At 33.8% G+C, this 27495-nt stretch overlaps 1 protein-coding gene across 8 annotated transcripts in view; it reads left to right on the top strand.

Annotated features, from left to right (window-relative positions):
• Nucleotides 1–27495, top strand: part of SENP6 (SUMO specific peptidase 6) — a 120623-nt gene that overhangs the window by 67312 nt on the left and 25816 nt on the right. For 5 of the 8 annotated variants that reach the window (XM_041736260.1, XM_041736176.1, XM_041736089.1 and 2 more), the window contains 8 exons: nt 2317–2704; nt 7880–8112; nt 11333–11503; nt 21197–21230; nt 21627–21821; nt 23115–23341; nt 24667–24776; nt 24923–25039. In XM_041736260.1, coding sequence (XP_041592194.1) covers nt 2317–2704; nt 7880–8112; nt 11333–11503; nt 21197–21230; nt 21627–21821; nt 23115–23341; nt 24667–24776; nt 24923–25039 — 1475 coding nt within the window. The remainder of the gene's footprint in view (nt 1–2316; nt 2705–7879; nt 8113–11332; nt 11504–21196; nt 21231–21626; nt 21822–23114; nt 23342–24666; nt 24777–24922; nt 25040–27495) is intronic. The other 3 variants (XM_041736405.1, XM_041736340.1, XM_041736635.1) reach the window with 2 other exon arrangements.

Raw genomic sequence — 27495 nt, 5'->3', positions numbered from 1 at the left:
AGATGGGGACAACTAATTTATTTGTGAGTTTCCCTTTTAAAATTGCAGTGGGACATGGCCAAACATTTGCAGTTCATTAGTGAATAATTGCATTATTTCATTTAAATACACAGTTGACCATTCAACACAGGAGCTAGTAGTACTGATCCCTTGAACAGTTGAAAATCTGCATGTAACTTTCATATCCCCCAAAACTTTATTAATAACCTAATGTTAACTAGAAGCTGTACCAACAACACAATTAACACATATTTTGCATGTTATATACTGCATTCTTACTATAAAGTAAGTTAGAGAAAATAACATGTTAAAATTATGAGAGAAAATATATTTATAGTACTGTACTGTATTTATATTAAAAGATCATCATATAAGTGGAACTGTACAGTTCAAACCTGTGTTAATTAAGGGTCAACTATACTATTATTTCTTTCCCTTATTGACAATAGGCGAAAATTTTGAGTTAGATAATCTGTACCATATTTGTGTTGTTGTTTGCATAGTTCACCTGTTAACTGTGCATCCTAAATACACAGGGCCATATCAAAAGTGCTGTGAGAAATATAAATTCTTTATACACCTAGGTTCCACAAATAGTATAACTGAATTTTGCTATGTACTGGTAAAGAAAAAGACACTCTTTTTTAAATTTTTTTTTTAAACTGCCTTTGCTGAGATAGTAGGCTGATATCTACTAAGTTCACCTTTGCCTTGGTTGAAGCTTGGTTTCTCATTCTTTTTGTTGAGAATCTGGGATAAATTGTTGAATAGGTAACATGTATAGTAGAGTGGCTTTGTTGTGGATCATGTAAATAGTTCTTGTCTGGTTTCCCATTTTTAAAACAAAGAAATATGACTAGAACAGTGGTTTTTATGTAAGCTTTTTAGACTTTTTAGACTTTTTCTATGTATTTTTGAGTTATAAATTTACATAGAATAAAATATATAGAACTTAAGCTTTTAGCTCAATGAATTTTGAAGTTTATGTTTACGCAGGTGATCATAACTACTACTTACTGGTTAGTCCTCCCATAACTGCTTGATGACTTCTGTCACCTAAAAGGCTTTTTTAAAACAACTATATTCTCTTATGTATTTTTAAGTTGACAGTCAACATTTTCTGTTTCAGGTTTAACTGATTACATAGGTTGCAATAGTTGACACAGTCAAAAGAGTAACATTTTAAAATAGAGTGCTCACTCTCCTGTATGGATCTGGTAGCATAAAAAACTATAGCACTTGATAATTATGATCTTTTCCTATCATCTCACTGACAGAAGTATTTATCCACTTATTTCCCATGATATGGGGATCAAAGTGTTATAAAAAATTTCAGTTATTTTGGTTATTAACTGTAGACTATTGATTAAAACTGTTATAGTTTGATATGTAATTATTTGACATAAAAGTAAAATTGGAAATGCATGTTCTAAGTAGAGACATTGGCTATTTTCTAATTACTTCCTATGTCCATGAATAAACATTATGTTGCATTCTGAGACAGGATTCAACATTTCTTCATGTTTTTCCTTATATGTTCTAAAGAACCTTTTTCACATAAATAAGTATATGAGTATGAAAGGAATCTTTAAACTCTAAAATTATATGCCCGAAATCACAGGAAGCTCTATCATCAAAAAATATTTTTAATAATCTCATGATTGTAACCTAGATTAGGCTTCCCCTGAAATATTTTGAAGCACTGTCTTAGAAATCAATTGTCTTGTAAAAGTTTTTGTTAACCAGTATTTAGAATTGAATTCTTTCTTACAGCATTTAAAAGTATTCTTTGGTGTGGTTGGTGGTTTTTATACTCCAGGGCCATATACCGTTTTAATATTTCAAATAAAATTTGAGCTTTTCTTTTTTCTTTTTCTTTTTCTTTTTTTTTTCTTTTTCTTTTTCTTTTCTTTCTTTCTTTTTTTTTTTGTAACATGAGAACAGTTCTGGCAAGAGATAACTTGCCATTAGAGGCATAATCAAGTCCGGTTTTGGAATGATATGTGGAAATTAGGATTTAGATATTTATTCCATTAAGATTATTTATGCTCTGTATGCCATAGAAAATTGTTATGTAGCCTTTGAGTAGTATACTGGTCCAATGTGAAGACTGCTGGACTAGATGGTCCTAAAAATTGCTTCTAGCATCCTGATGCTAAATCCCAAGTAACATGATATATTTAGTATTTAGCATTTTGTGGTAGCCTTGGTGATGATGGGGAGTGACAGACTTAATTTTGAGGTCTTTTTATTCCATGATGTTGAAATAAAAAATGCCAAAGTCTTTTTTTTTTTTTTATTCTTTTGGAACTTAAGGTTTCTAAACAGTGTGGATATTGTCCAAAATGTGGAAAAGAAAAGGAAAATCAGACCAAATGCCAAAGTTGTGGTATTCTTTTTCCTAAGGATTTGCAAAGAAATTGCAGACAAGCTATAACTTTGAGTGAATCTCCTGGACCATTATTAAGAACATCAATTCATCAGAATTCTGGAGGACAGAAGTCACAAAACACAGCATTACCATCCAAGAAGTTTTATGGCAACAGTGTGGGAAAGATTCCAGTTGATATTATTGTGAATTGTGATGATAGTAGACAGAATTATTTACAGACTAATGGGAAAGTCATTTTACCTAGGGCAAAAGTAGCCAAAATCACAAACCTGAAAGAAAGGAAAACAAGCCTGTCAGACCTAAATGATCCAAGTAAGTATTTTACTCCCTTTAGTATTATTTATATCAATCCAATATTTTTTACATATATTTTTATTGTGAGCATGAGCATATTTGAGAAGTGTAGTTTTAATAGGTATCTCTTGTGTCAGTTATGTTAACATGTTTTTGGGTAGATTAAAACTGTCCACATAGTTGGAAAATAACTGACTTTGTTCTCATCCTGTCCATCTTAAATAGTTAAAAAAACAACACAGACCTTGTCCCCAGTCATAGGTCAAATGCCAGTTATGCCCAACTTTCTAACTTTGGCCCAGTTAATTTAATCTCTCTGATTTGTAAATGGATAATTTTAGCCTGACAGTGTTTTGAGGAAGTAAATACAATAACATTTAAGCTTCCTCATAAGTAAAATATTTGATACACAGGACTCAGTGAAAATAGTTTCTTGCCACTTTTACTCTTCCCCTAAATCTTTTTCCTGCCATTAGACATAGGTGCATATATATGTGTATGTGAAATGTAGTCCTATTTGTAATATATAGCCAAAGACTGAAGCAGTCACAGAGTAGTTGAATAATGTATAGCATACATAGGTATAAAAGGAGAGAAAGATCTCACTTAAAATTCTTCAGAGTGATTTCTAACATCTGTAATAGCATGAATAAAGTAAGGTACCAATAAGATTAAATAATATGCTGCACTTTATTTATGAAGGGTGAGAGAATGAATATAGAGATTTTTTTAAAATGTAGAGATATACCCAAAACTAATTATAAAAAGTAATTAGTTAGAAGGGAGAAAAAAATTGTAGGAATTAGGTATAGATGTTAGATATTTCCATGCATACTCCTTTTTTGTAGATTTGACTTTGGAACCATGTAAATATTTTTCATGATTATAAAACAATATTAAATTGGAAGTTAAAAATAATCAAAACCAAGATGAAACTAATGAACCTTTTTATGTATCTAGTTGGTGGATTCAACAAACAGAAGAATTATTTCAAATGATTTGAAATTAAAATAATATTGTGGCTATACATTATTAATGTGATGTATTTTAAGGTCAAACAGAACTGCACAGAAATCCTAAGTGTATTTAGTAATATTGTTAGTAATAAATTGGTATTGTTATTGTTATTTTTTTGGTATTGTTAGTTTTAAACACATATATTGCTAAGGCAAATAAGCAATTATTATTGTCTCCGGAAACCGAGATTTTCAGTGTTGGTGAAAAGGAGTTCAAAAGTCAGAGAAGTAAAAATCTCATTTTAAACTTGAGTTGGAGATAATAGTGTAAGATTGTTATATATATTCTCCTTAAATAGAAATGAACAATCCTAGTTCCCATATTTATATTTTTAATACCATTTCTCAATAAAAATAACTAGAACTTCTCAGAGAAATAGCTGATTCCAAGTCCAGAGCAGGAGTGTATGAGATAGATCTAGATCATCCACTCATATCAGGAACCATGGAAGCAGTCAATAATGACTGGACATGTCAAAAGGACATAGGAGCTAAAAAGAAAGGTCTTCTACAGACCAGTAATAGGACTGATTAGGTCACAAAAGGTATCATAACTATTAATTAGCTCTAAATGATATCCCCCTTCAACCCCCCCCCAAAAGAAAAAAAGTTCTCCATTGGTTATCTTTGGAGGTTGCTTAGGTTCCAAGTCGTGACTTTGAAAACATAAATAAAAGGGGATAAAATTTAAAAGAATTTTTTAACCTGGGAGATAGGTCGTTAAATTTTAATTCAATTCAATATGAAAACCTTAGCTCATACCAGTACATTAGCTTATTTTTCAAAAAGAACTCAGGGGTGCCTGGGTGGCTTAGTTGGTCAAAGTGTCCTACTCTTGGTTTCAACTCAGGTCATGATCTCAGCATTGTGACATTAAGTCCCACATCAGGCTCCACACTCAGCTTGGAGTCTGCTTGAGATTCTCTCTTCCTCTCTCTCTCCTCCTCTGCCCCTGCACTCTCTCTAAAATGTCTTTTAAAAAAATCTTATATCAGTTTAAAAAATGATTACTGTGTGATGTGTCCAGCCAACATTCTGTTATGATATTATGGTGGAGTTGGTATTTGATGATATATTTTAGTGTTAGATCAATACAGTATTAAATATTGTTAATATCATTTGAATCTTTCCTAATGCGTTAGATATGAAGAGAACTCTCACTTATGAGGCAGTTACTGGGTACTATTAGCCAAATGTCATATAAGAAACTTACCATCCTGAGGAGGTTTCTCGGAGAGACAACTGGAAGTTTAATAAGGCAGAGGTGATGAGTGAAGAAAACAAATTTATGTGATTTTTGAGGTACCTTAAGTGATTTACTATTCACAGCCTAGGACAGTATCAACTATGAATTAAAAGCATTAATTTCGCACCCTCCCCTGCTCACAAAAAACAAAAACAAAAACAAAACAATTGAAGACTAAGCATTTCCCACTAAAGTACATAGAAAAATATGTTTTAAGAACATTTTATATTAGTAATAAAAATAACATTTATTGAATGCTTATGTGCCCTGCTTTGTGATAATTTTTAAAATCCTGACGTAGGCACATATACATCTCATTTTATAAATGAGGCAACCTAAGCTTAAGGAGATTAACTTCTCAATATTATATACATAGGGATTGTTGGAGTTTAGATTAAAACAGATTTTTTCTTATTCTAAGTCTGTTTTCCTTATATACTTAATCATTCTTAAATTTATATTCCTATCAAAAGTTTATTATCATGAAACATTATGTCCTGCATGGTCAAATAATAGTGTACAGTGTCTCAGGTAGTGGTGATAAATTCTGTATAGAAAAGTGAAGCAAGATCCAAGGAATAGAGAGCGATAATTGTTAGGTGTTGAAATGAGGAAGGGTGCTATTTTAGGTAGATGGTAAAATATAGGCACCTTTGATAAAGTAGCTTGAACAGAACCCAGAATGAAGTAAGAAGAAAGATGTGCTGATATCTATCTATAGGAATAAGATAGAATATAAGTTCAAAGATCCTGTATTAGTGTGTTTGGGTTGCCATAACAGAATACCATAGACTGAGTAGCTTAAACAACAAAAATTTATTTTCTCACAGTTCTGGAGGCTTAGAAGTCCAAGATCAAGGTGCCATCACTTTGTAGACCACCACCTCCTCACTGTATCCTTCCTTATATGGCCTTTCTTCTATGCATGCACAGAGAGAAATCTCTGCATTTCTTCTTCTAATGAGGACACCAATCCTTTTAGATTAAGGCCTCACTTTTCTGACCTTATTTAACCTTTATTACCTTATCGGAGCTTTAATATATGAATTTTGAGGGGACACAATTTAGTCTATCATAGACCCTGATGGAGAGAGAATCTTATGTGTACCTAGAATGTATTCTATATACAGAATGAAAGCAGTTACTAGAACAAGATTTTTAAGTATATGGTGTCTTTTCATACTTCCCATTTGCTTTGCAATTATGGTGACATTGAGCAACCCTCATTTATTTTAAGTTAATAAAACAAGCTATGTAGTATGATTCTATCTGTTGCAGCACTGGGGCTTTAAAATAAATATTTATGTAGTAGATATAGATGTTTTAATGTCTCTGAAGCACCATAAAAATAATTACCAATAGAACAGTACACTTCCCCTTTAAAATATATAATCTATTCATATATAATACATATTTCTATAACATTTTTATAAATAAATTATGCACTTCATGAACTTTTTTTAAAGATTATATGTGTCAAACACTCAACTAGACTTTTTATATATTAAATCATTTGTTCTTGTGACAGTTCTTTGAAATAGGTGCCATTTTCACCCTAATTTCACAGAGAGGAGAAACTTAGGTAAATAGTAAATTACAAAACCCTAGCTTTCAAATATGTATAATTCTGCTTAGACCTGCTAATCTGGCCTGTTAGGTTTTCTGTTAATAACATACCACTTCCGAAAAAGATCCACTTTAGCATTTGCTTCTGAGACTAGACAGCACAATAAAAAAGACAAGTGGAGTGATGCTGGGGATGATGCCTCTCTGGGGCATGTCTATTACTCAAAAAAATATTAACTAAACATTTATGTGTGGGCTTCTAAAAACGAAAATTGCTTCTGTAAGTTTATGTGTCCTTCAACGCATGATTTTTGAATTCTTTTTCTTAATCAAGCAGTTTTTAGCCTCTGGGAATATAGCAGTGAACAAGGCAATGATCCTGCTCTCTCATAGTTTATATGTAGTGGGGAGAGAGCAAGTAAACAGCTACAACAAAAGCAACAGAAAATTTATATCTGTTGTGAATATGTCAAGTGCCTGTGTGCTTACTGTAGATTGAATAAACAATTGAAAAGCTAATATTTGATGACAAAAATGTGAAGTGTTAGGGGAATTGCAATCCAGACAAAAATAAGCTGTGGTGTTTGAGGAACAGAATAAATGAGTGGTGTGCCTGGAGCAGAAAGAAGAAAAGAAAGAAGAAGAAAAAATAGAGTAGTATAAGAAGGTTGAAGTAGGCAATGGCCAGATTATGTATACTTACAAACCATAGTAAGGAGTTAGGGTTTGACTCAGGTGCATTGTGCATGGCTCTGGGGAATTCTGATAAGATCCAGTAATGAGTAGAAGGTATAAGAGCAAATTCCCTTCATAATATCTTTCATGCCCACATTCATTTAGTCCACAGAATTTACTGAGCAATGAACAGTGGTCTGTGTTCTCCCAAAGACCAGTTTTATGACTTTAGTGATTGCCTATGTGAAATAAAATTATTTGGTCACATGGAGTTTCACACACATTGACAATGCGTGCCATTTTGTGAACAATTTGTATGCAGATTATCTTCATTCTTGAGACTTTCTAGAACTCTGAAATAGATCTGTGATAAACCTTTAAATTTCCTGTAACTTGTGTACATTTCCTGTGTGGGTGATGGTAATGGACTATAGGATAATTTCATATTTGTATAATCTGTTTAAAAAGATGACAGTTCTTATGCTTTCGTCATTTTTAATTATCTCCAAATTTAACTTTTCATCAGATAGAATGGATTGTATCTTCATTCGTTTCTATTAATCTTCTAATAATTAATTTGCTCTGGAAGAGAGCCAAAGCAAATCTGGTATATTTCCTGCTTTGGTAATATATTTTCATATATAACTGACAGAAATGAAATACCTGAAGTATTTAACATTTTCTTTATAGTAATTTTGTCCAGTGATGATGATGATGATGACAATGACAGGACTAACAGAAGAGAAAGCCTATCTCCTCAACCTGCTGATTCAGCATGTTCTTCCCCAGCACCATCCACTGGAAAAGTAGAAGCAGCACTAAATGAAAATATCTGTAGAGTAGAGCATGAACTAAGAAGCATTCCAGCAGATTCAGAGTTAAATACAGTTACATTGCCAAGAAAAGCAAGAATGAAAGACCAGGTACTTTTCACATTTATTGACATTTACTCAGAGTAAATCTCCCCTTTGGGATGTAAATATTTTTTTAAAGGGAAATTTGGCAGTGTCTTTAGGAGAAAAAGATGAATTATTTGTTAAGTGGGGCTTAAAATTCCAATTGGAAGGTTATTTAAGAGAACATTAAAGAATACACAAAAATAAATTTCTATTAAGTTAAAAGCTCAAAGTGTAAAAAATTCAGCAAGAAGAAACATCAGCCTTGCAGTGAAATATAAGTATGAACAAGTATATTTATATGTATAATCTAGTGGACAGGGAGAAGTCATTTTAACTTGGGTGTATTATACTATAATACTATTGTTTTGGTATGTTTTAATATATAAAAATTTCAAAATGTTCATGTGGTAGAAGACAACAGAAATTATGTCAATAAATAGATCTAGAAAGGAATGTTTGTAATTAGTAATTTAAAGATAGAAATAGACAAAAGGAGCAGAAAATTCAGATGTACTTAACCTTTTCAAAATTAATACAAAGTCAATTAATATGAATTGCTGCTGGCTAGACTCCAAGGAAAAGGGTACTTTTCTAATTTGCAGGTGGAAAAGAAAAAGTTGTTATGGCCTTTGGGGAAAGCGATTCTAAAAACATTCATTAAAATTTTTGAATGTGTAGTGAATGACCAAATAATCCATTCCCTAGACTCAATCTCAAAAGAAACTTCTCCCTACAGAGAGGGAGTATCTACATATACTGTATGTATAAACATGATTATTGGCAAACAAAATCATTGTTTATTAGTATGGAAATGGTTGAAGAAATTATGGTATATCTATACTGTAGACTGTTATGCAGCCATTGACTGAGAATTAGAGCTATGAAATGACTTTTAGGATTCTTACATGGTATTAGTAGGAATACCACAATACAGAAATATATCCATATTTTCTTATTTTTATAAAAAGAACTTTTTTTTTAAAAAGACTTGTATGTTAAAAAATTATGTATGTGTATACAAATATAAAAATGTAGAAACCTCTATCCTTGGTTGTTACAATGTGGAAAACATATGAAAGACAAAGTAACTATAATGATGATGGAAGACTATGGATTACTATTTTAATATAACCTTGTGAATGCCTTTTCAAGCATTTCAGCCCAATAAAAATAGTAAATGAAGGGATGAATATACTTTATTAAATGAAAAGTATAGAACAGTGTGTACCAAAACACTGTAAACTGAAGTTAATCAGTAAATGTGAATGGGGAAGAAACAGTGAACTCTGAGTTGGTCCTTTGTGTATTTTTTGTTTCTTAAAAATAAAGAAATGGAAGCAAACCACAGAAAAATGAGTAAAGGAAATGAATGGAGTTTTAAAAAGATAATAAAGCACTAAAAATGAAATTAAAATACATTTTGTTAACTGTCCGGTTGTTGAAAAATTTAAAAGTATATAATAGTGTGTCATTTTGGTTAGTGTTTGGAGAAATGAAATTATGGAAATTGGTATAGCTGTGTTGGAGGGCAGTTTGGCAATAGTTACATACATAACTATGATTTAGCTACCAAAATGCTTGGAGGAGAATAGTGTGTTATGGGGGTAAGGTCAAAAAGAACTCCATATGTCCAACCTAGGAGGGTTCAGTTAAATAAATAATGGATATCCGTATGATGGAATTTGTGGATAAACAGTTTTCATACTTCACACTGAATAAGAAGGGTTCCTTAGTGTTCTTTTAGAGGTTTCTTGGAAAAATACGGACTATTCACTTCTAGACGCAAACTCTCCACTTTGGATTCAACTGGAACTCTTAAATTATGTATTTTATTATTGAGCTAAATGACATTTCATTTGAAGAAATAATTCTGAAACTAAAAAAACCTTTTAAACCTCTTTAATAGTTTCTATTAATAATTTGGGAAAATATTTATGATTAATCTGTTAATAAGCCTGAAAAAGCAGTTTGCAGAACTGAGTGTGTGAGTGTGTGCATGTGTGTTTTGTGTTAATTCATATTTTTTCCTATGCCATAGATCATAGAAATGTCTCTAGAGGGACAATGGGGAAAATAGTGCCTATCTCTCCGCAGTGGGGTTTTTTTTCTTGCTTTCTATCAAGATCATGTTTTATTCTTGTGATACTAAGGTTTTTAACATAACTTTAGTTACCTTTAAATTATATACTCAAGGTAATATTTTATATTGTGATTAAATTGCATGTGGAAGTGAATGAAATATCAGCAGATCAAGTACTTTAACATTTTAAAATATGCAAAGAAAAATCCTTTTGTAAATGACCATTCCCCTAAGTTACCTGTTTTCTAAAGAATTGCTGGTTTGGGGGGGTGCCTGAGTGGCTCAGTCAGTTAAACGTCTGCCTTCTGCTCAGGTCATGATCCCAGGGTCCTGGGATTGAGCCCTGAGTCGGGCTCCCTGCTCAGTAGGGAGTCTGCTGCTTTCTCTCCCTCTGCCCCTACTTCCCCCCCTCCACTTGTGGGGTCCTCTCCCTCTCTCTCTCTCTCAAATAAATACAAGCTTAAAAAAAATTGGTGATTCAATCCAAGCATTATGACCATTATTACTAGCTAAATTATCTAACATCTTACTCTGTGAAACACTGTGCTAAGCTGCTTGTATACACTAGTTCATTTGGACAGATACTATTTTAAAGTTTAGTAAATCAAAACTTAAGGAGATATTGTTTTAAAAATGAGGTAATTGGGATACCTGAGGGGCTCAGTCAGGTAAGCATCTGCTTTTAGCTCATGTCATGATCCCGGGGTCCTGGGATTAAGCCCCGCTTCGGACTCTGCTCAGCGGGAGCCTGCTTCTCCTCTGTTATCCCTCTGCCTGCAGCTCTGCTTACTTGTGCACTTGGGCTTACTCATGTGCACGTGCTCACTATCTCTCTCTCTCTCTCTCTGTCAAATAAATAAAATCTTTTTTAAAGAATTAAATAACTAAAATGTGGTAGAGCTATAGTTTAAACCTAGGTAGTCTGATTCCCAGATTACCATTTCTCAATGCTGTGCTATTACTGGAATTTCATGGTATAGCTGGACAAAACAGGATTTCTGTTACATGAAATCAATAAATATTTAATCTCCTGCTGAAGTAAAATCAGTCTTTTATGTTTTGATAATTACACTTCAAGTTGAGTCTTTGCATATGTGTACAGCCTTGTTTGCAGCCTTGTTTTTTTAGTTTCTTATTAAGTGAAAAAAATTTCTTCTTTTTCAGTTTGGTAATTCTATTGTCAGCACACCTCTAAAACGTCGTAAAGTGACACCTCAAGAAACTTTAGTTGATCCTGTATCTTTAAGCTGCCAAAGTTCCTTTGACAGTGTCATTTTAAACTGTCGAAGTATACGAGTAGGAACACTCTTCCGGCTATTAATAGAGCCTGTAATTGTAAGTATATTTGTAAGCTTTTTACTGTACCAGTTATGAGATTCAAAATTCCATAGCTAAGGCTAATATATAATTTAAAATTTGTAAATTAAAATATTTAACTTAATAGAATATTAAAGATTATTTAAAGATTTCAAATTGCTTTAAGAGTATGTAGACAAGTATAAATAGCTCCTTACAATAAAAAACAATGGATTAAAATTTATGATATTTCAGGTAGTGACATATTCATCATAGATAATATTCTCACTGAGTTAGGAAACCATTATGTTACTGTTTTATTCTCATGCCAGCTCAGTGCATGGAAAGAGTATTTTAAAGAATGGCAATGAGAGAAAGAAGAATCCAAAAGCTTTGGGGCTACAGAAAAATGTCTTGCAACATTAAGACTCCTAGAAATAGATTATTGGAATAAATTGCCACTCAGGAGGCATTGTGCTTTTGGACTAGTTTGGTGTCTGCAAAGCCCAAAGGACTTTCTATAGTTCTTTTATTGTACTTGTCATACCTGTTAATTCTGCTGCCACCAGTCTAATTCAATGTGTATTTTCTATTTGAAATTTTAATATAATCTCCTTAACCAGCCTTCTTAGTCATCATCTTTCTTCTTTCTAATGTATTATATGCATTATTCATAGATTAATCTTCCCATAGCACTGCACTTAGTTTGTAACCTTTTATTTTATAAAGACTTAACTTGGTGTCTGAAGCTGTTTTCATTTATTCTTTCAAACCCAGTCTGCTAGTATTGTTCTTGATACATAAAGCATAAAAGTCTTTAAGAAAACATATTATATTAGGAAAGTGAAAAAGTTTTATTAATATTATTTAAATTATGGTAAGTAGTAGCTATTTTTTTTCTAGGAGTAGTAGTTTCAGGATACAGTATGATCAATAGGAAAAAAAAAAGGCCCTATCAGTTAGTGTATGAGAAAGTGAATTATGGATCTGATTTCTTACTACAGCAAAGCTGTATGGGAAACCTGCAATTTTTTTAAATCATTAACTCCAGCTTCTCACCATTTAAAAACTAGTAATCCAGATTTAAAGCAAATTATACACAGACTACACTATCTAGTACCCAGTAACATTGTAACATACATCAGGGTTGTGAGAGATTTATGAAATTTGTGTTTTATTACAAGCCTTCTTCGTATAGATTATCTTTTCCTGGTTTCTGTTAACAAAAAGTATCATTATAAGTCAGAATACCTCAAAACTTCTCAGGGGTACCCTATAGGTTTTATGGCTTTTCCCCACATTAACATTGTTATTCAGAACTTTCAACATGATAATTAAGGTTTTCCTAATAATTTAGACGTTTAGTTGAAAGTTGTATATTTGGTTGCAAGGTTAGCTAACAACTATATTAGGACACCTGGCTGGCTCAGTCAGTAGAACATGTGACACTTGATCTCAAGGTTGTGAGATCGAGCTCCATTTTGGATGTAGAGGTTACTTTATCAAAAAAAAGAGTACTGCATTAAAATTAAATTTTTTTTTACATGAAAGTTACATGTTAGATTATATATGATATATAGTGGAAGAAACGAACTGCATGAATTTAAGAAATAAAAGGCAAAAAGTTTTTTAAATTTTAAAAAAGCAAAGTATTTGCAATATAAAATGTGTTCATACAGGTTTATTTTTTTAATGCTTAATATTTCAACCAAAAATAATTGTATTTTTATTGTGGAATTTTGTGATCTGTGGTATTAACTTCCCTTGTACCATGGGATTTTTCTAGAGAACATTCTTTGATAAAGGATAATTAATCTATAATTTCTTCAGATAATGTATTAAAAATAAAGGTGATTTAGGGCACGTAGGTGGCTCAGCTTCTTAAGCATCAACTCTTGATTGTGGCTCCAGTCATGATCTCAGGGTCATGGGATCAAGTTCTGCATCAGGCTCCTGCTGGGCGTGGAACCTACTTGGAATTCTCTCTCCTTCTCACTGTGCCCCTCACTCTGGCCTTTCTCTTTCTCTCTCTCAAAAAAGAGAAAATAAAATGAAGATGATTAGACATTTTTTTCTTGAATATAACTTTTTATAGTGAGATGATTTATCTGCCATGTCATCATTAATCTCTGAAACAGATTTTAAATGTTTTACTATTGGGGAGGCCCAGGTGGCTCAGCAGTTTAGCGCCGCCTTCAGCCCAGGGCCTGATCCTGGAGACCCGAGATCAAGTCCCACGTCAGGCTCCCTGCATGGAGCCTGCTTCTCCCTCTGCCGTTGTCTCTGCCTCTCTCTCTCTCTTTGTGTCTCTCATGAATAAATAAATAAAATCTTTTTAAAAAAAATAAATGTTTTACCATTTTAAATATTTTATCAAATCTCATTTATTATTGGTTAATATAATTATTTTAAATTCATTCATTGCAAGTAGAGGTACTATCTAGAAGTGCCGATTTTAAATCCTTTTTTTTTTTAAGATTTTATTTATTCCTTTGAATAGATAAAGGGGAGTCAGAGAGAGAGGGAGAAGCAGGCTCCCTGCTCAGCCCTGATGCAGGGCTTGATCCCAGGACCCTGTGATCATGATCTGAACTGAAGACAGAGGCTTAACTGAGTAAGCCACCCAGGAGCCCTGCCAATTTTAAATCATTTTATTTTGTTCTTAAATAAGCTCTCTATGCCCATTGTGGACTGAACTCATGACTCTGAGATCGAGTCACATACTCTACTAAGTGAGCCAGCCATTTTTATTTAAAAGTAGTGTCAATTTGGGCAGCCCCGGTGGCTCAGGGGTGTAGCACCGCCTTCAGCCCAGGGCGTGATCCTGAGACCCGGAATCGAGTCCCACGTTGGGCTCCCTGCATGGAGCCTGCTTCTCCCTCTGCTTGTGTCTCGGCCCCCCCCCCCCCCCCCGTGTCTCTAATAAATAAATAAAATTTTTTTAAAAATCTTAGAAAAAAGTGTCAATTTTATTTAAAAGTAAATACTTTTATTTTACGGGGAAATGGCTTACATTATTAGGAGTACTATATATACCCCAATATAATACAATTCCTCATTTTTCCAGTGAGAAAATTGAGAAGATACAAAATCAAGGTTTTTAGCCAACGTAAATTTAGAAGCTCTTGGAGATTATGGTGAAATGTCTACTTGTAATTTACTTACAAATTTTTAAAGGACAGATACTTAACATCTACTTCTTTCTATTTTTACATCTCAAGTAACAGTGTTATTTAAATGCTTCCATATTAGTATTTATGTAATCCTTATTGCTCTTTTTTGAGTCATCTAACATAATTTTTAAAGCATATAACTTTAGCTTCTATGTATGTAGGAATGTTTCCCAAGCTATCAGTAAGCATTTTTGGTGTCCCCAAAAACACTGTCCTCAAACAGTGTGTCCTCAAACACAGTCTTTAGAAGGGTATAGTTTGTATTACATTTTAGACTTTGCAGTTGTAATAATTACTAAATGTATATTTCTTTGTTTCCTTTTTCTACATTGTAGAAGTTTTTATTTTTTTTATTTTTTTTATTTTTTTTTAAATTTTTTTTTAAATTTTTTTTTATTTATTTATGATAGTCACAGAGAGATAGAGAGAGAGGCAGAGACACAGGCAGAGGGAGAAGCAGGCTCCATGCACCGGGAGCCCGACGTGGGATTCGATCCCGGGTCTCCAGGATCGCACCCTGGGCCAAAGGCAGGCGCCAAACCGCTGCGCCACCCAGGGATCCCTGTAGAAGTTTTTAAACAGAAAAGTTGAAATAGGTGGCTCAGTCGGTTAAGTGTCTGCTTTTGACTCAGGTTATGATCCTAGGGTCCTGAGATCAAGCCCTGAATTGGGCTCTCTGCTCAGCAGGGAGCATGCTTCTCCCCTTCTCTCTGACTTCCCCTAATTGTGCACGCGCTCGCTCTCTAAAGAATGGCAATGAGAGAAAGAAGAATCCAAAAGCTTTGGGGCTACAGAAAAATGTCTTGCAACATTAAGACTCCTAGAAATAGATTATTGGAATAAATTGCCACTCAGGAGGCATTGTGCTTTTGGACTAGTTTGGTGTCTGCAAAGCCCAAAGGACTTTCTATAGTTCTTTTATTGTACTTGTCATACCTGTTAATTCTGCTGCCACCAGTCTAATTCAATGTGTATTTTCTATTTGAAATTTTAATATAATCTCCTTAACCAGCCTTCTTAGTCATCATCTTTCTTCTTTCTAATGTATTATATGCATTATTCATAGATTAATCTTCCCATAGCACTGCACTTAGTTTGTAACCTTTTATTTTATAAAGACTTAACTTGGTGTCTGAAGCTGTTTTCATTTATTCTTTCAAACCCAGTCTGCTAGTATTGTTCTTGATACATAAAGCATAAAAGTCTTTAAGAAAACATATTATATTAGGAAAGTGAAAAAGTTTTATTAATATTATTTAAATTATGGTAAGTAGTAGCTATTTTTTTTCTAGGAGTAGTAGTTTCAGGATACAGTATGATCAATAGGAAAAAAAAAAGGCCCTATCAGTTAGTGTATGAGAAAGTGAATTATGGATCTGATTTCTTACTACAGCAAAGCTGTATGGGAAACCTGCAATTTTTTTAAATCATTAACTCCAGCTTCTCACCATTTAAAAACTAGTAATCCAGATTTAAAGCAAATTATACACAGACTACACTATCTAGTACCCAGTAACATTGTAACATACATCAGGGTTGTGAGAGATTTATGAAATTTGTGTTTTATTACAAGCCTTCTTCGTATAGATTATCTTTTCCTGGTTTCTGTTAACAAAAAGTATCATTATAAGTCAGAATACCTCAAAACTTCTCAGGGGTACCCTATAGGTTTTATGGCTTTTCCCCACATTAACATTGTTATTCAGAACTTTCAACATGATAATTAAGGTTTTCCTAATAATTTAGACGTTTAGTTGAAAGTTGTATATTTGGTTGCAAGGTTAGCTAACAACTATATTAGGACACCTGGCTGGCTCAGTCAGTAGAACATGTGACACTTGATCTCAAGGTTGTGAGATCGAGCTCCATTTTGGATGTAGAGGTTACTTTATCAAAAAAAAGAGTACTGCATTAAAATTAAATTTTTTTTTACATGAAAGTTACATGTTAGATTATATATGATATATAGTGGAAGAAACGAACTGCATGAATTTAAGAAATAAAAGGCAAAAAGTTTTTTAAATTTTAAAAAAGCAAAGTATTTGCAATATAAAATGTGTTCATACAGGTTTATTTTTTTAATGCTTAATATTTCAACCAAAAATAATTGTATTTTTATTGTGGAATTTTGTGATCTGTGGTATTAACTTCCCTTGTACCATGGGATTTTTCTAGAGAACATTCTTTGATAAAGGATAATTAATCTATAATTTCTTCAGATAATGTATTAAAAATAAAGGTGATTTAGGGCACGTAGGTGGCTCAGCTTCTTAAGCATCAACTCTTGATTGTGGCTCCAGTCATGATCTCAGGGTCATGGGATCAAGTTCTGCATCAGGCTCCTGCTGGGCGTGGAACCTACTTGGAATTCTCTCTCCTTCTCACTGTGCCCCTCACTCTGGCCTTTCTCTTTCTCTCTCTCAAAAAAGAGAAAATAAAATGAAGATGATTAGACATTTTTTTCTTGAATATAACTTTTTATAGTGAGATGATTTATCTGCCATGTCATCATTAATCTCTGAAACAGATTTTAAATGTTTTACTATTGGGGAGGCCCAGGTGGCTCAGCAGTTTAGCGCCGCCTTCAGCCCAGGGCCTGATCCTGGAGACCCGAGATCAAGTCCCACGTCAGGCTCCCTGCATGGAGCCTGCTTCTCCCTCTGCCGTTGTCTCTGCCTCTCTCTCTCTCTTTGTGTCTCTCATGAATAAATAAATAAAATCTTTTTAAAAAAAATAAATGTTTTACCATTTTAAATATTTTATCAAATCTCATTTATTATTGGTTAATATAATTATTTTAAATTCATTCATTGCAAGTAGAGGTACTATCTAGAAGTGCCGATTTTAAATCCTTTTTTTTTTTTAAGATTTTATTTATTCCTTTGAATAGATAAAGGGGAGTCAGAGAGAGAGGGAGAAGCAGGCTCCCTGCTCAGCCCTGATGCAGGGCTTGATCCCAGGACCCTGTGATCATGATCTGAACTGAAGACAGAGGCTTAACTGAGTAAGCCACCCAGGAGCCCTGCCAATTTTAAATCATTTTATTTTGTTCTTAAATAAGCTCTCTATGCCCATTGTGGACTGAACTCATGACTCTGAGATCGAGTCACATACTCTACTAAGTGAGCCAGCCATTTTTATTTAAAAGTAGTGTCAATTTGGGCAGCCCCGGTGGCTCAGGGGTGTAGCACCGCCTTCAGCCCAGGGCGTGATCCTGAGACCCGGAATCGAGTCCCACGTTGGGCTCCCTGCATGGAGCCTGCTTCTCCCTCTGCTTGTGTCTCGGCCTCCCCCCCCCCCCCCCCGTGTCTCTAATAAATAAATAAAATTTTTTTAAAAATCTTAGAAAAAAGTGTCAATTTTATTTAAAAGTAAATACTTTTATTTTACGGGGAAATGGCTTACATTATTAGGAGTACTATATATACCCCAATATAATACAATTCCTCATTTTTCCAGTGAGAAAATTGAGAAGATACAAAATCAAGGTTTTTAGCCAACGTAAATTTAGAAGCTCTTGGAGATTATGGTGAAATGTCTACTTGTAATTTACTTACAAATTTTTAAAGGACAGATACTTAACATCTACTTCTTTCTATTTTTACATCTCAAGTAACAGTGTTATTTAAATGCTTCCATATTAGTATTTATGTAATCCTTATTGCTCTTTTTTGAGTCATCTAACATAATTTTTAAAGCATATAACTTTAGCTTCTATGTATGTAGGAATGTTTCCCAAGCTATCAGTAAGCATTTTTGGTGTCCCCAAAAACACTGTCCTCAAACAGTGTGTCCTCAAACACAGTCTTTAGAAGGGTATAGTTTGTATTACATTTTAGACTTTGCAGTTGTAATAATTACTAAATGTATATTTCTTTGTTTCCTTTTTCTACATTGTAGAAGTTTTTATTTTTTTTATTTTTTTTATTTTTTTTTAAATTTTTTTTTAAATTTTTTTTTATTTATTTATGATAGTCACAGAGAGATAGAGAGAGAGGCAGAGACACAGGCAGAGGGAGAAGCAGGCTCCATGCACCGGGAGCCCGACGTGGGATTCGATCCCGGGTCTCCAGGATCGCACCCTGGGCCAAAGGCAGGCGCCAAACCGCTGCGCCACCCAGGGATCCCTGTAGAAGTTTTTAAACAGAAAAGTTGAAATAGGTGGCTCAGTCGGTTAAGTGTCTGCTTTTGACTCAGGTTATGATCCTAGGGTCCTGAGATCAAGCCCTGAATTGGGCTCTCTGCTCAGCAGGGAGCATGCTTCTCCCCTTCTCTCTGACTTCCCCCTAATTGTGCACGCGCTCGCTCTCTCTCTGTCAAATAAATAAATAAAATCTTTAAAAAAATTTTTTTATTAAAATTAAAAAATTTTAAAGATTTCTTTTATTTATTCATGAGAGACACACAGAGAGAGGTAGAGACACACAGGCAGAGTGAGAAGTAGGCTCCATGCAGGGAGCCTGATGTGGGAGTCAATCCTGGGACTCTGGGATCACTCCTTGGGCCAAATGCAGATGCTTAACTGGTTGCTGAGCCACCCACGCATCCCTAAAATATTTTTTTTTTTAAAGGGTTGAAATAATTTTACAGTGAACACTCCTAAAAGTCCCAGTTAGATCCTGCCATTAGCATTTTACTAAACTTAAACTTGCTTTTTGTATATCTATTCATCCTTCTATATATCAGTCTAAATCACTTATTTTTTTATTTGTTTTTATTGTTCGATTTGCCAACATATAGCAACACTTATTTTTAAGTAGGCTCCGTACCCAATATGGATCTTGAACTCTCACAACTCTGAGATCAAGAGTTGCATGCTCTACCGAGTGAGCCAGGCACCCTCCAATTAACTAATTAATTACTAAAATTTTAGTTAGTGAACATATAGTGCAATATTGGTTTCTGGAATAAAATTCAGTGATTCATAATTTATATACAACACCCGGTACTCATCACAGATGCTGTCCTTAATGCCCTTCATCCATCTAGCCCATCTCCCACTTCTCTCCTCAATTTGTTCTCTATTGGAAAGAGTCTTTTGTGGTTTGGGGGCACCTGTTGGCTCAGGGGTTAACCGTCTAACTTCGGATTTCATCTTAGGTCATGATCCTAGGGTTTCAAGATCAAGCCCCCATGTCAGGCTCCAAGCTGGGTGTGGAGCCTGCTTAAGATTCTTAAGATTCTTTCTCCCCTTTTCCTCTACCCCTCTTCGCCCTCTCTTTCTCAAAAAAAAAAAAAAAAAAGTCTCTTATGGTTGTTTCCCTCTCCTTTTTTTCTTTTCCCCCCTTCCCATATATTTTTCTGTTTTCTTCTTAAATTCCATATGAGTGAGTCATATGGTATTTATCTTACTCTGACTTATTTCACGTAGCGTAATACATCTAGCTCCATCCACATCATTGCAAATGGCCTCTGTTTTCAAATGCATTTTGGAATTCTTGTTTACTTTTTTCATTCTCTCAACACAACATTATAAAGTGAGTATTAATTCAGGATATAGTGAGCTTAATATTTCTATGTCAAAATAATTCAGTTAGAAAATCACCTTTTATAACTACCAATAATAACTGATTGAGGCAAGATCTTCAGTGGATGGTAAAGCCATTCGCAGAAAGGTTATTAAGGAACAGGATATAAACCAGCTTTCAGGTATCTCTCCACAGATTACTATTTAATTACTAAGGGAAAAATACATCTTTACATTGCTTTTGCCAAGTGATTAAGCTTGTATCTGTAATGGGACAGCCTAACATGTGCCTTCCAGTATTATAATAATAGGAGGTGCAAAATATCACCTGTGTGCTATATTTGCTGGAAATGTATGACCTAAATTTTAAAATGTAGCAACACAAGTTCAAGATGTATATATTTTGCAGATCTTAGCCTGGATTCTTCAGAGGCTATGTCATAAAGAACAGAAGGGGGCATATTTCTGGTCTAGACAAGGGTAGACAAAAGAGGCAAATATAACCTTGACAGAACATGGATTGGAGAAGTTAAAACACAATAAAGAACAATTTTGAATAATTGGGAAAATTTGAGTAATAAGTATATGTTGGATGGAGTTAATCTTGATTTTTTTTAGATGTGGTAATGCTGTTTTGGTTGTGTAGGAGAATGTCCTTGTTCTTGGGAGATGCATCCTGAAAGATTTAGAGATGGAATATCATGATGCCTTCTGCTTGCCATTTTATGTTGGTTTAGCAAAAGGGAGGTGTGTATGTACATAGAAAGAGTGATGGGGATTAGACGAGGCAAAATTTTAATAGTTGGTGACTCTAGATAAAGAATATTCAGGTATTGATTGTAAAATTTGGTCAATGTCTCTTTGGAGTTATAAGAAATAAACTGGTAATATAAGACATGTTCTAAATGCTTGAATTAAAAGGTGAAGTTTGCCTTTCTGAAGATAATTTGGAATGAGGGGATAGCTCATATTTAAGTACATGGTAGATGGTTTTGTTTTTCTGCCTTCTATAGTCTAAGTCTCAATGTGTCATTTACAGTATTTGTAGCAAAATCTTCATTAAGTCTATGGTACTAATTTCTTACTTTTTAGTTTTGTTTAGATTTTATCAAGATACAGCTAGAAGGTAAGCTATTTTATGTCTTTTTAGTCACTAAAGCTTTCTTTACAATAAAACACTTTACAGGAATAAAATATTAAATGATATTCATGGAATTCATGAATATGATTACTTATATATTCTTAACAGAGGGCATGTATCTTAATAGTGTAATTTTATTCTGTAACATCATAAAACCTATGTTTAATTTTTTATAAGTATACTTCATTAGAATCTTCTTCATTTGAAAAAAATATAGAAGCTTCTTTAATATAGTTATAAAAATTTTTCATATCCCACTACAGTTAATATACATAGATGTAGCAAATATGTGGTTAACTTTAAACTTGTATTTCTCACCGTTTCCTCCATTCATGATTTTAAGAATTGATTCCTTTTCTAATTCCATTTATTTTCCTCCAGAACCAGAAAATGATCCTGTAGGGATTACTTTAAATACCTCTGATCTAACTAAATGTGAATGGTGTAATGTCCGAAAATTACCAGTCGTGTTTCTTCAGACAATACCAGCAGTTTATCAAAAGCTGAGCATGCAACTGCAAATGAATATGGAGGATAAAGTTTGGAATGATTCTAAAGGAATAAATAAATTAACAAGTAAGTTTTTAGGACACATTATAATACATACAGTGCATTGCATAACAGTGTGAGTGTGCTTTAGCAAACAGATGTCTTAGATGTTATTTTTATCCACAATCTTCATAGTGATCTTGTAAGATCTATAATTATATATATGTACATATATATGTATATATAATATAAATAATTATATATAATTATTATATATAATCATATATATATATAAAGCCCACAGAAAGTGGAATTTGTAAAGATAAAACTCTCCACCATGCCTCCCTCCCCCAATGAACCCTCCCTCACACCTTTAGAAAAAAAAAAAAAGAAAAGCCATGCTCCCCACTAAAGATGAAACTCAGGTTTACCCACTTCAAAAGTTTTCAGGGGCACCTGGGTGGCTCAGTAGTTGAGTGTCTGCCTTTGGCTCAGGGCATGATCCCGGGGTCCTGAGATGAAGTTCTGCATCAGGCTCCCCACAGGAGAACTATGTCTCCCTCTGCCTATGTTTCTGCCTCTCTCTCTCGTCTCTCATGAATAAATAAATAAAATCTTAAAATTTTTTTTTTAAATGAGTTAAAACTCAAAAGAGATCTGCACTCCTATTTTAACACTATAATTTGAGTAAGATGAAAATTTTTTAGTGCACTGGTAGGAGTGCTAAACATAAATCAACCATATAATTCTGGAATCCTTGAAATAGCCTGAGTAGGAACTTTGCTGGCTCATAGATAGGTCTTTATCCTCTACAATAATAGAAGTAGTTCTCCAGTTTGTTTCCCTTCACCTCTAACATTTAGCATGACTAATTGTAAAGTAAATACTTTTCATCAGTTAATTGTTGCTTTATCTTAATGATGAATAAAGAATAGCTACTATTAAAGCTGCAAGAATTGGCACATTAGTGAGTAGGAGTTTTTGCAGTTAAATTCTCTAGAGATACTGATAGTTCACCTGGCAGTTTTTTATTTGTGTTTGACAAAAATGTTAATTGAAATATATTTAAAACTCTATATATGTGTATTCTATTAAATGAATTAGTTACATCCATATATAGATTTGTTCTTGAGCTTGCAGCTTGCTGCTAGGGTAATGTATTCTGGTTCCTGTGTCTTAATAACTTTTAGGTAACATTGCTGGTGACACTGTCATTGTCTTTATTCCAGTATTGTGTATCTGTTGTATATCAAACAGTATTTTGAACACTGACACCAGGATTTCTGATGATATCCTCGGAAATAACTAGTTGTTACTCTTTTCCCGTATCTGTTTATCTGTTTTTGTTTTTCCTCTTAAAGTTATTATTTTTTTTTTCAGATTCGGAAGAACAATACATAATTTTAATTTTTCAAAATGGCCTAGATCCTCAGGCAAATATGGTATTTGAAAGTATCATTACTGACATTGGTATAAAGAACAATGTGTCCAATTTTTTTGCAAAAATTCCCTTTGAAGAAGCCAATAGCAGACTTGTTGCCTGTACAAGAACCTATGAAGAGAGCATCAAAGGAAGTTGTGTGCAAAAAGAAAACAAAATTAAAAATGTAATTATGTTTTTTAGTTTTTTAAATATTGAGTAGCTTTAAAGGGAAATATGTTTCATTATTCTACTGCTCATTTTGGACTTAGATATTTTTAATTCCATTTCAGAATTATTTGCTTTTGTATGTTATTTGTAAACTATCTTGTGTCAAAACATTAATGGTGGGTAGGTGACTTGTGACAAAAATAGTAGTTGGTACAGGTCTCAGAAACAGTTCCTTTCCACATTCTTACTCTTATCTCTTTATCTTTTCTTTTTTCTCTCATTCTGTTTTCTTTTCCCTCCACTCTGAACATGCATGCTCATATACTGCTACATTGAAATTGTTACTCTTAAATTTGCTAGTAGTTCCCATTGATGCCATTGGCTTCAACAGATAAAGGAATTTTGGTCCTTGATGTACATTTATATGTAACATGTGCATACATGTTTAAAAATTTAGGAAACGAATATCTGCCTTTTGATTGTCACTGTCAATATATGTACCCAATCCTAGAATAACTATATAGTGAATAACTCCGAAGCCACCTGAACCAAAGGCTGTGTATTCTTTTAACATATGGTATAATGTTATATGACACAGATAAGTGGCCTAACCCTGCAACTGAATTTTCCTGACTTAATTTATTAGAAATACTTTAAATCTTTCAACCTGCCTACAGATTGGAAATAGGGCTATCCAAGGCACAATCTTAGTGAAGTTGAGCGAGGTCTCACCAGAGAAGAGCTATTCACACGGTTAGTGGTTTGATGAAAAGAACAGAAGAAAGGGGAATCATTCCCCTTCTTTTGCAGAACTTGCTACAAGAGTATTACGAAGGAAGAAAAGAGCATCAGGAGCCATAAGGCAGCTGTGATAGAAAAAAATATGAGTGTAATGCTCTTTCTTTAAGGACTTCTTCATTCTGGGGAACTGAAGCTCATTGGACTGTGTTTCCTGAGCCTCTACTCCCATATCCCATGGATTGCTTAGTAATTGAACTTAGGTAGGCCTCCACTCCCAGAATCAAAAACCACTACATCTGTTCTTTGGATTTACAAACATAATCTAATTTAATAAGGATGATAGAAGTGATAGACAAGATACCAAAAAAACCATTGTTAAAAAAATTGAAAGAGTATCACTGCTCTAGAAACTATACATACAAAGAATGTGGGTCCTGGTTTTTCCTGTTTCTTATTTTTGTTAAAAATCATGTATACTTTTTAAATTCATGTTTTTAAATTTCTTAAATTCTAAAGTATTCATGCCTTGTGCTTTGATTTTTTTTATTGAAAAATTTCCCAGTTGATTTTGTAAACTGGTAATTTAATTTCCTTTACCAGGTGTCCCTTGAATCTAAAATACAACTTAAGAACAAACAAGAATTCCAGTTTTTTGATGATGATGAAGAAACTGGAGAGAATCATACCATCTTCATGGGCCCTGTAGAAAAGTGAGAGTATTAATTTACATTTGCAATGCTTTTAGCTTCCTTTTCTACTTTATTACATATCAATTACACACACGTACACGTACATTTTTTCATTTGCTTGGGTTTCTTTCTTTTTTAAGTTGGTTATATGTTTTATTTTGTTACAGATTGATAGTATATCCACCACCTCCAGCTAAGGGAGGCATCTCTGTTACTAATGAGGACCTGCACTGTCTAAGTGAAGGAGAATTTTTAAATGACGTTATTATAGACTTTTATTTGAAGTAAGTTCATCTTCTACTTTTGTTTAGCATATCTTTAACATCCTATCATGTTATGTCTTTGTTTTCTAGAATCAGAACGATTGGGTTTTGAATTCCATCACTGCTACTTATGTGACAGGGAAATTATTTAATGTCTCTACCTGTGTTTTCTCATTTAAAAAGTGAGAATAAGAATAAGAAGATCTCAAGGATATGAGAATTAAATACGTGTCAAGCACTAGGAAAATGCTTGTTACATGCAGCATGTTCAGCTTATTGTGTTACACTGCTTTAAGCCTTTAAAAAACTGGTACTACTCTAAATTAGGTGATAAACCTTTTAGCAAGCACAGAAGTGTGATTTTACTTGATATTCATCAAGTGCCAGCTTTTGCAACATACTGTGTTAGAAGTTTATGGTCTTGTAGGGAACACAAATATGGGATTAAAGCATTGACAGAAACATTAACATGGTATAGATGCAGCACCAAAGAATGCTTCATTCTCTTTGGGGGTTGGGAAATGTAACCAAGAAGCTTTCCTGGAAGAGCTTACATCATGACCCAGTATACACATGCATATACATGTATGTGCAGTGGGTTTATACATGTATAAATCTGTATGTGTTTACTGGTTTGTGATATAAAATGAGTGTGTATATGCAACAAAACAGAACTTAACTATTAGTATATCCAGCACTTGCCAATATTTTCTAGTTTATTCAAATGTATTTCATAAAACAATGTTTTTTTAAAGAACTGATTGTTGAAAGCTGCTGAATTGATTTTATAGCCTGCTAATGGTTGTAGTTAACAGTTTGGGAAAAGAATACATTGATCAGAGACACAGTATCATAATTGAACTTCCTTAAGATCATTTTGAAAAGCATGTTCATTGTGTATGTCTAGATCAGAGATGATTTGAGGAGATTTAATTAAGGTGATATAAGCCTGATTAAGGGGCACTTGTATGTCTCAGTTGGTTAAGCTTCCAACCTCTGAATTCAAGCCCCCCATTGGGCTCAACACTAAGTGTAGCCTACTTAAAAAAAAAAAAACTCATTAAGCCATTATAATTGGCATGAAGAGGAAGTGTTTAAGAGGTAGAGTTGTTTAGCAACTGAATGAATGGATATTAAGAAGAGGAATGGATGACAGATAACTCCATGCTTTCTAACTAGTGAGACCTGTTAAATGATTTTGTCACTGACTGTGAAGCAATGAACAAAAAAAACAGAACGGTTTTGGGTGGAGGAAGGGATAAGTTCATTTTTAGATGTTTGTGACACAACCAAAGGGACAGTACCAATGAACAGTTGAGTATATGGCTCTTGAGGTTTTTGAGTTCTGGCCTGGAGACATAGAGATTTAGGGGGCTTTATTTTGCAAGTGGTACTTTAATTATGAGCAAGGGGTAAAATTGCTTAGGTAGAAATATAGAGTGAGAAAAAGCTATAAGGACAGAATCTGGAGAGCTAGAGAAGAAAGATTCTTATGAATAAATTCTGAAGGATCTGAGAAGTAAGAAGAAAAATCCAGAGTTGAGTTGTCATGAAATTGAAGGGAAGTGAAAGCTTTAAAGGAAGATACATTTAGTAGTCAGTAGAGATTAAGGCAGATAAGAGCTAAGAATAACTTTAAGGTCGCAGTGACCCTGAGCTAATACATGTCAAATATACAGAGCTGGACTTGCACCCTGGTCCCTGGGGGATAATGAGGTACTCTGTTTTCTCTCTATCCAGCAGAAGTAGTATCGGTGGAGACGTGGTGGGGAGACTCCCATCCCTACTCATCAGTAACCAGAGCTCTTCTGTTTCTCGTAATAGTGGCCTAGTAGAGAACCTGAACTTCCACCTCCGTCTGGCTGTAATGAGGTGGAGCCCACGACACCTACTGGAAGATGGCCAGGGGAGGCCTACAAGAATTAAATAAGTTGTAGGGTCCCGTAACATAATACTCGAAATGCCCATATTTCCATTGAAAATCACTTATGTGACCAATAAGCAGAAAGAGCTCAAATGGAATGAGAAAACATAATGTAAATAGATAGTCAACACCAAGATGGCACAGATATTAGAATTACAGAATTAGAATTATGACAGATTTTGAAGCATCCATTATAAAAATCCTTCAGGGAACCATTGTGAACAAAAGTGAAACTTAAGAAAAACTAGATATAAAAAAGAAAGAAATGGAAATTTTAGAACTAGAACTATAAGAACAAATAAAAGCCTTAACAGGCTCAACAGCAAAATGGAGAGGACAGAGGAAAGAATCAGTGACCTAGAAAATAGAATTTATCACTAACTACATCCACCTTATTTATTTATTTACTTTGAAGATTTGTGTATTTGACCGGGGAAGGAACAGTGAGAGAGAGAAAAAGATACTCTCAAGCAGGCTCCCTGCTGAGCATGGAGCCCAAAGTGAAGCTCAATCTCAGGACTCTGAGATCATACCCTGAGTGGAAATTGAGAGT

This window comes from Vulpes lagopus, chromosome 1 (genome assembly GCF_018345385.1).
Source record: "Vulpes lagopus strain Blue_001 chromosome 1, ASM1834538v1, whole genome shotgun sequence".
NCBI lineage: Eukaryota > Metazoa > Chordata > Mammalia > Carnivora > Canidae > Vulpes > Vulpes lagopus.
Note: the sequence above shows the minus strand (reverse complement) of the source record. Positions and strands in the feature narration are given on the sequence as shown.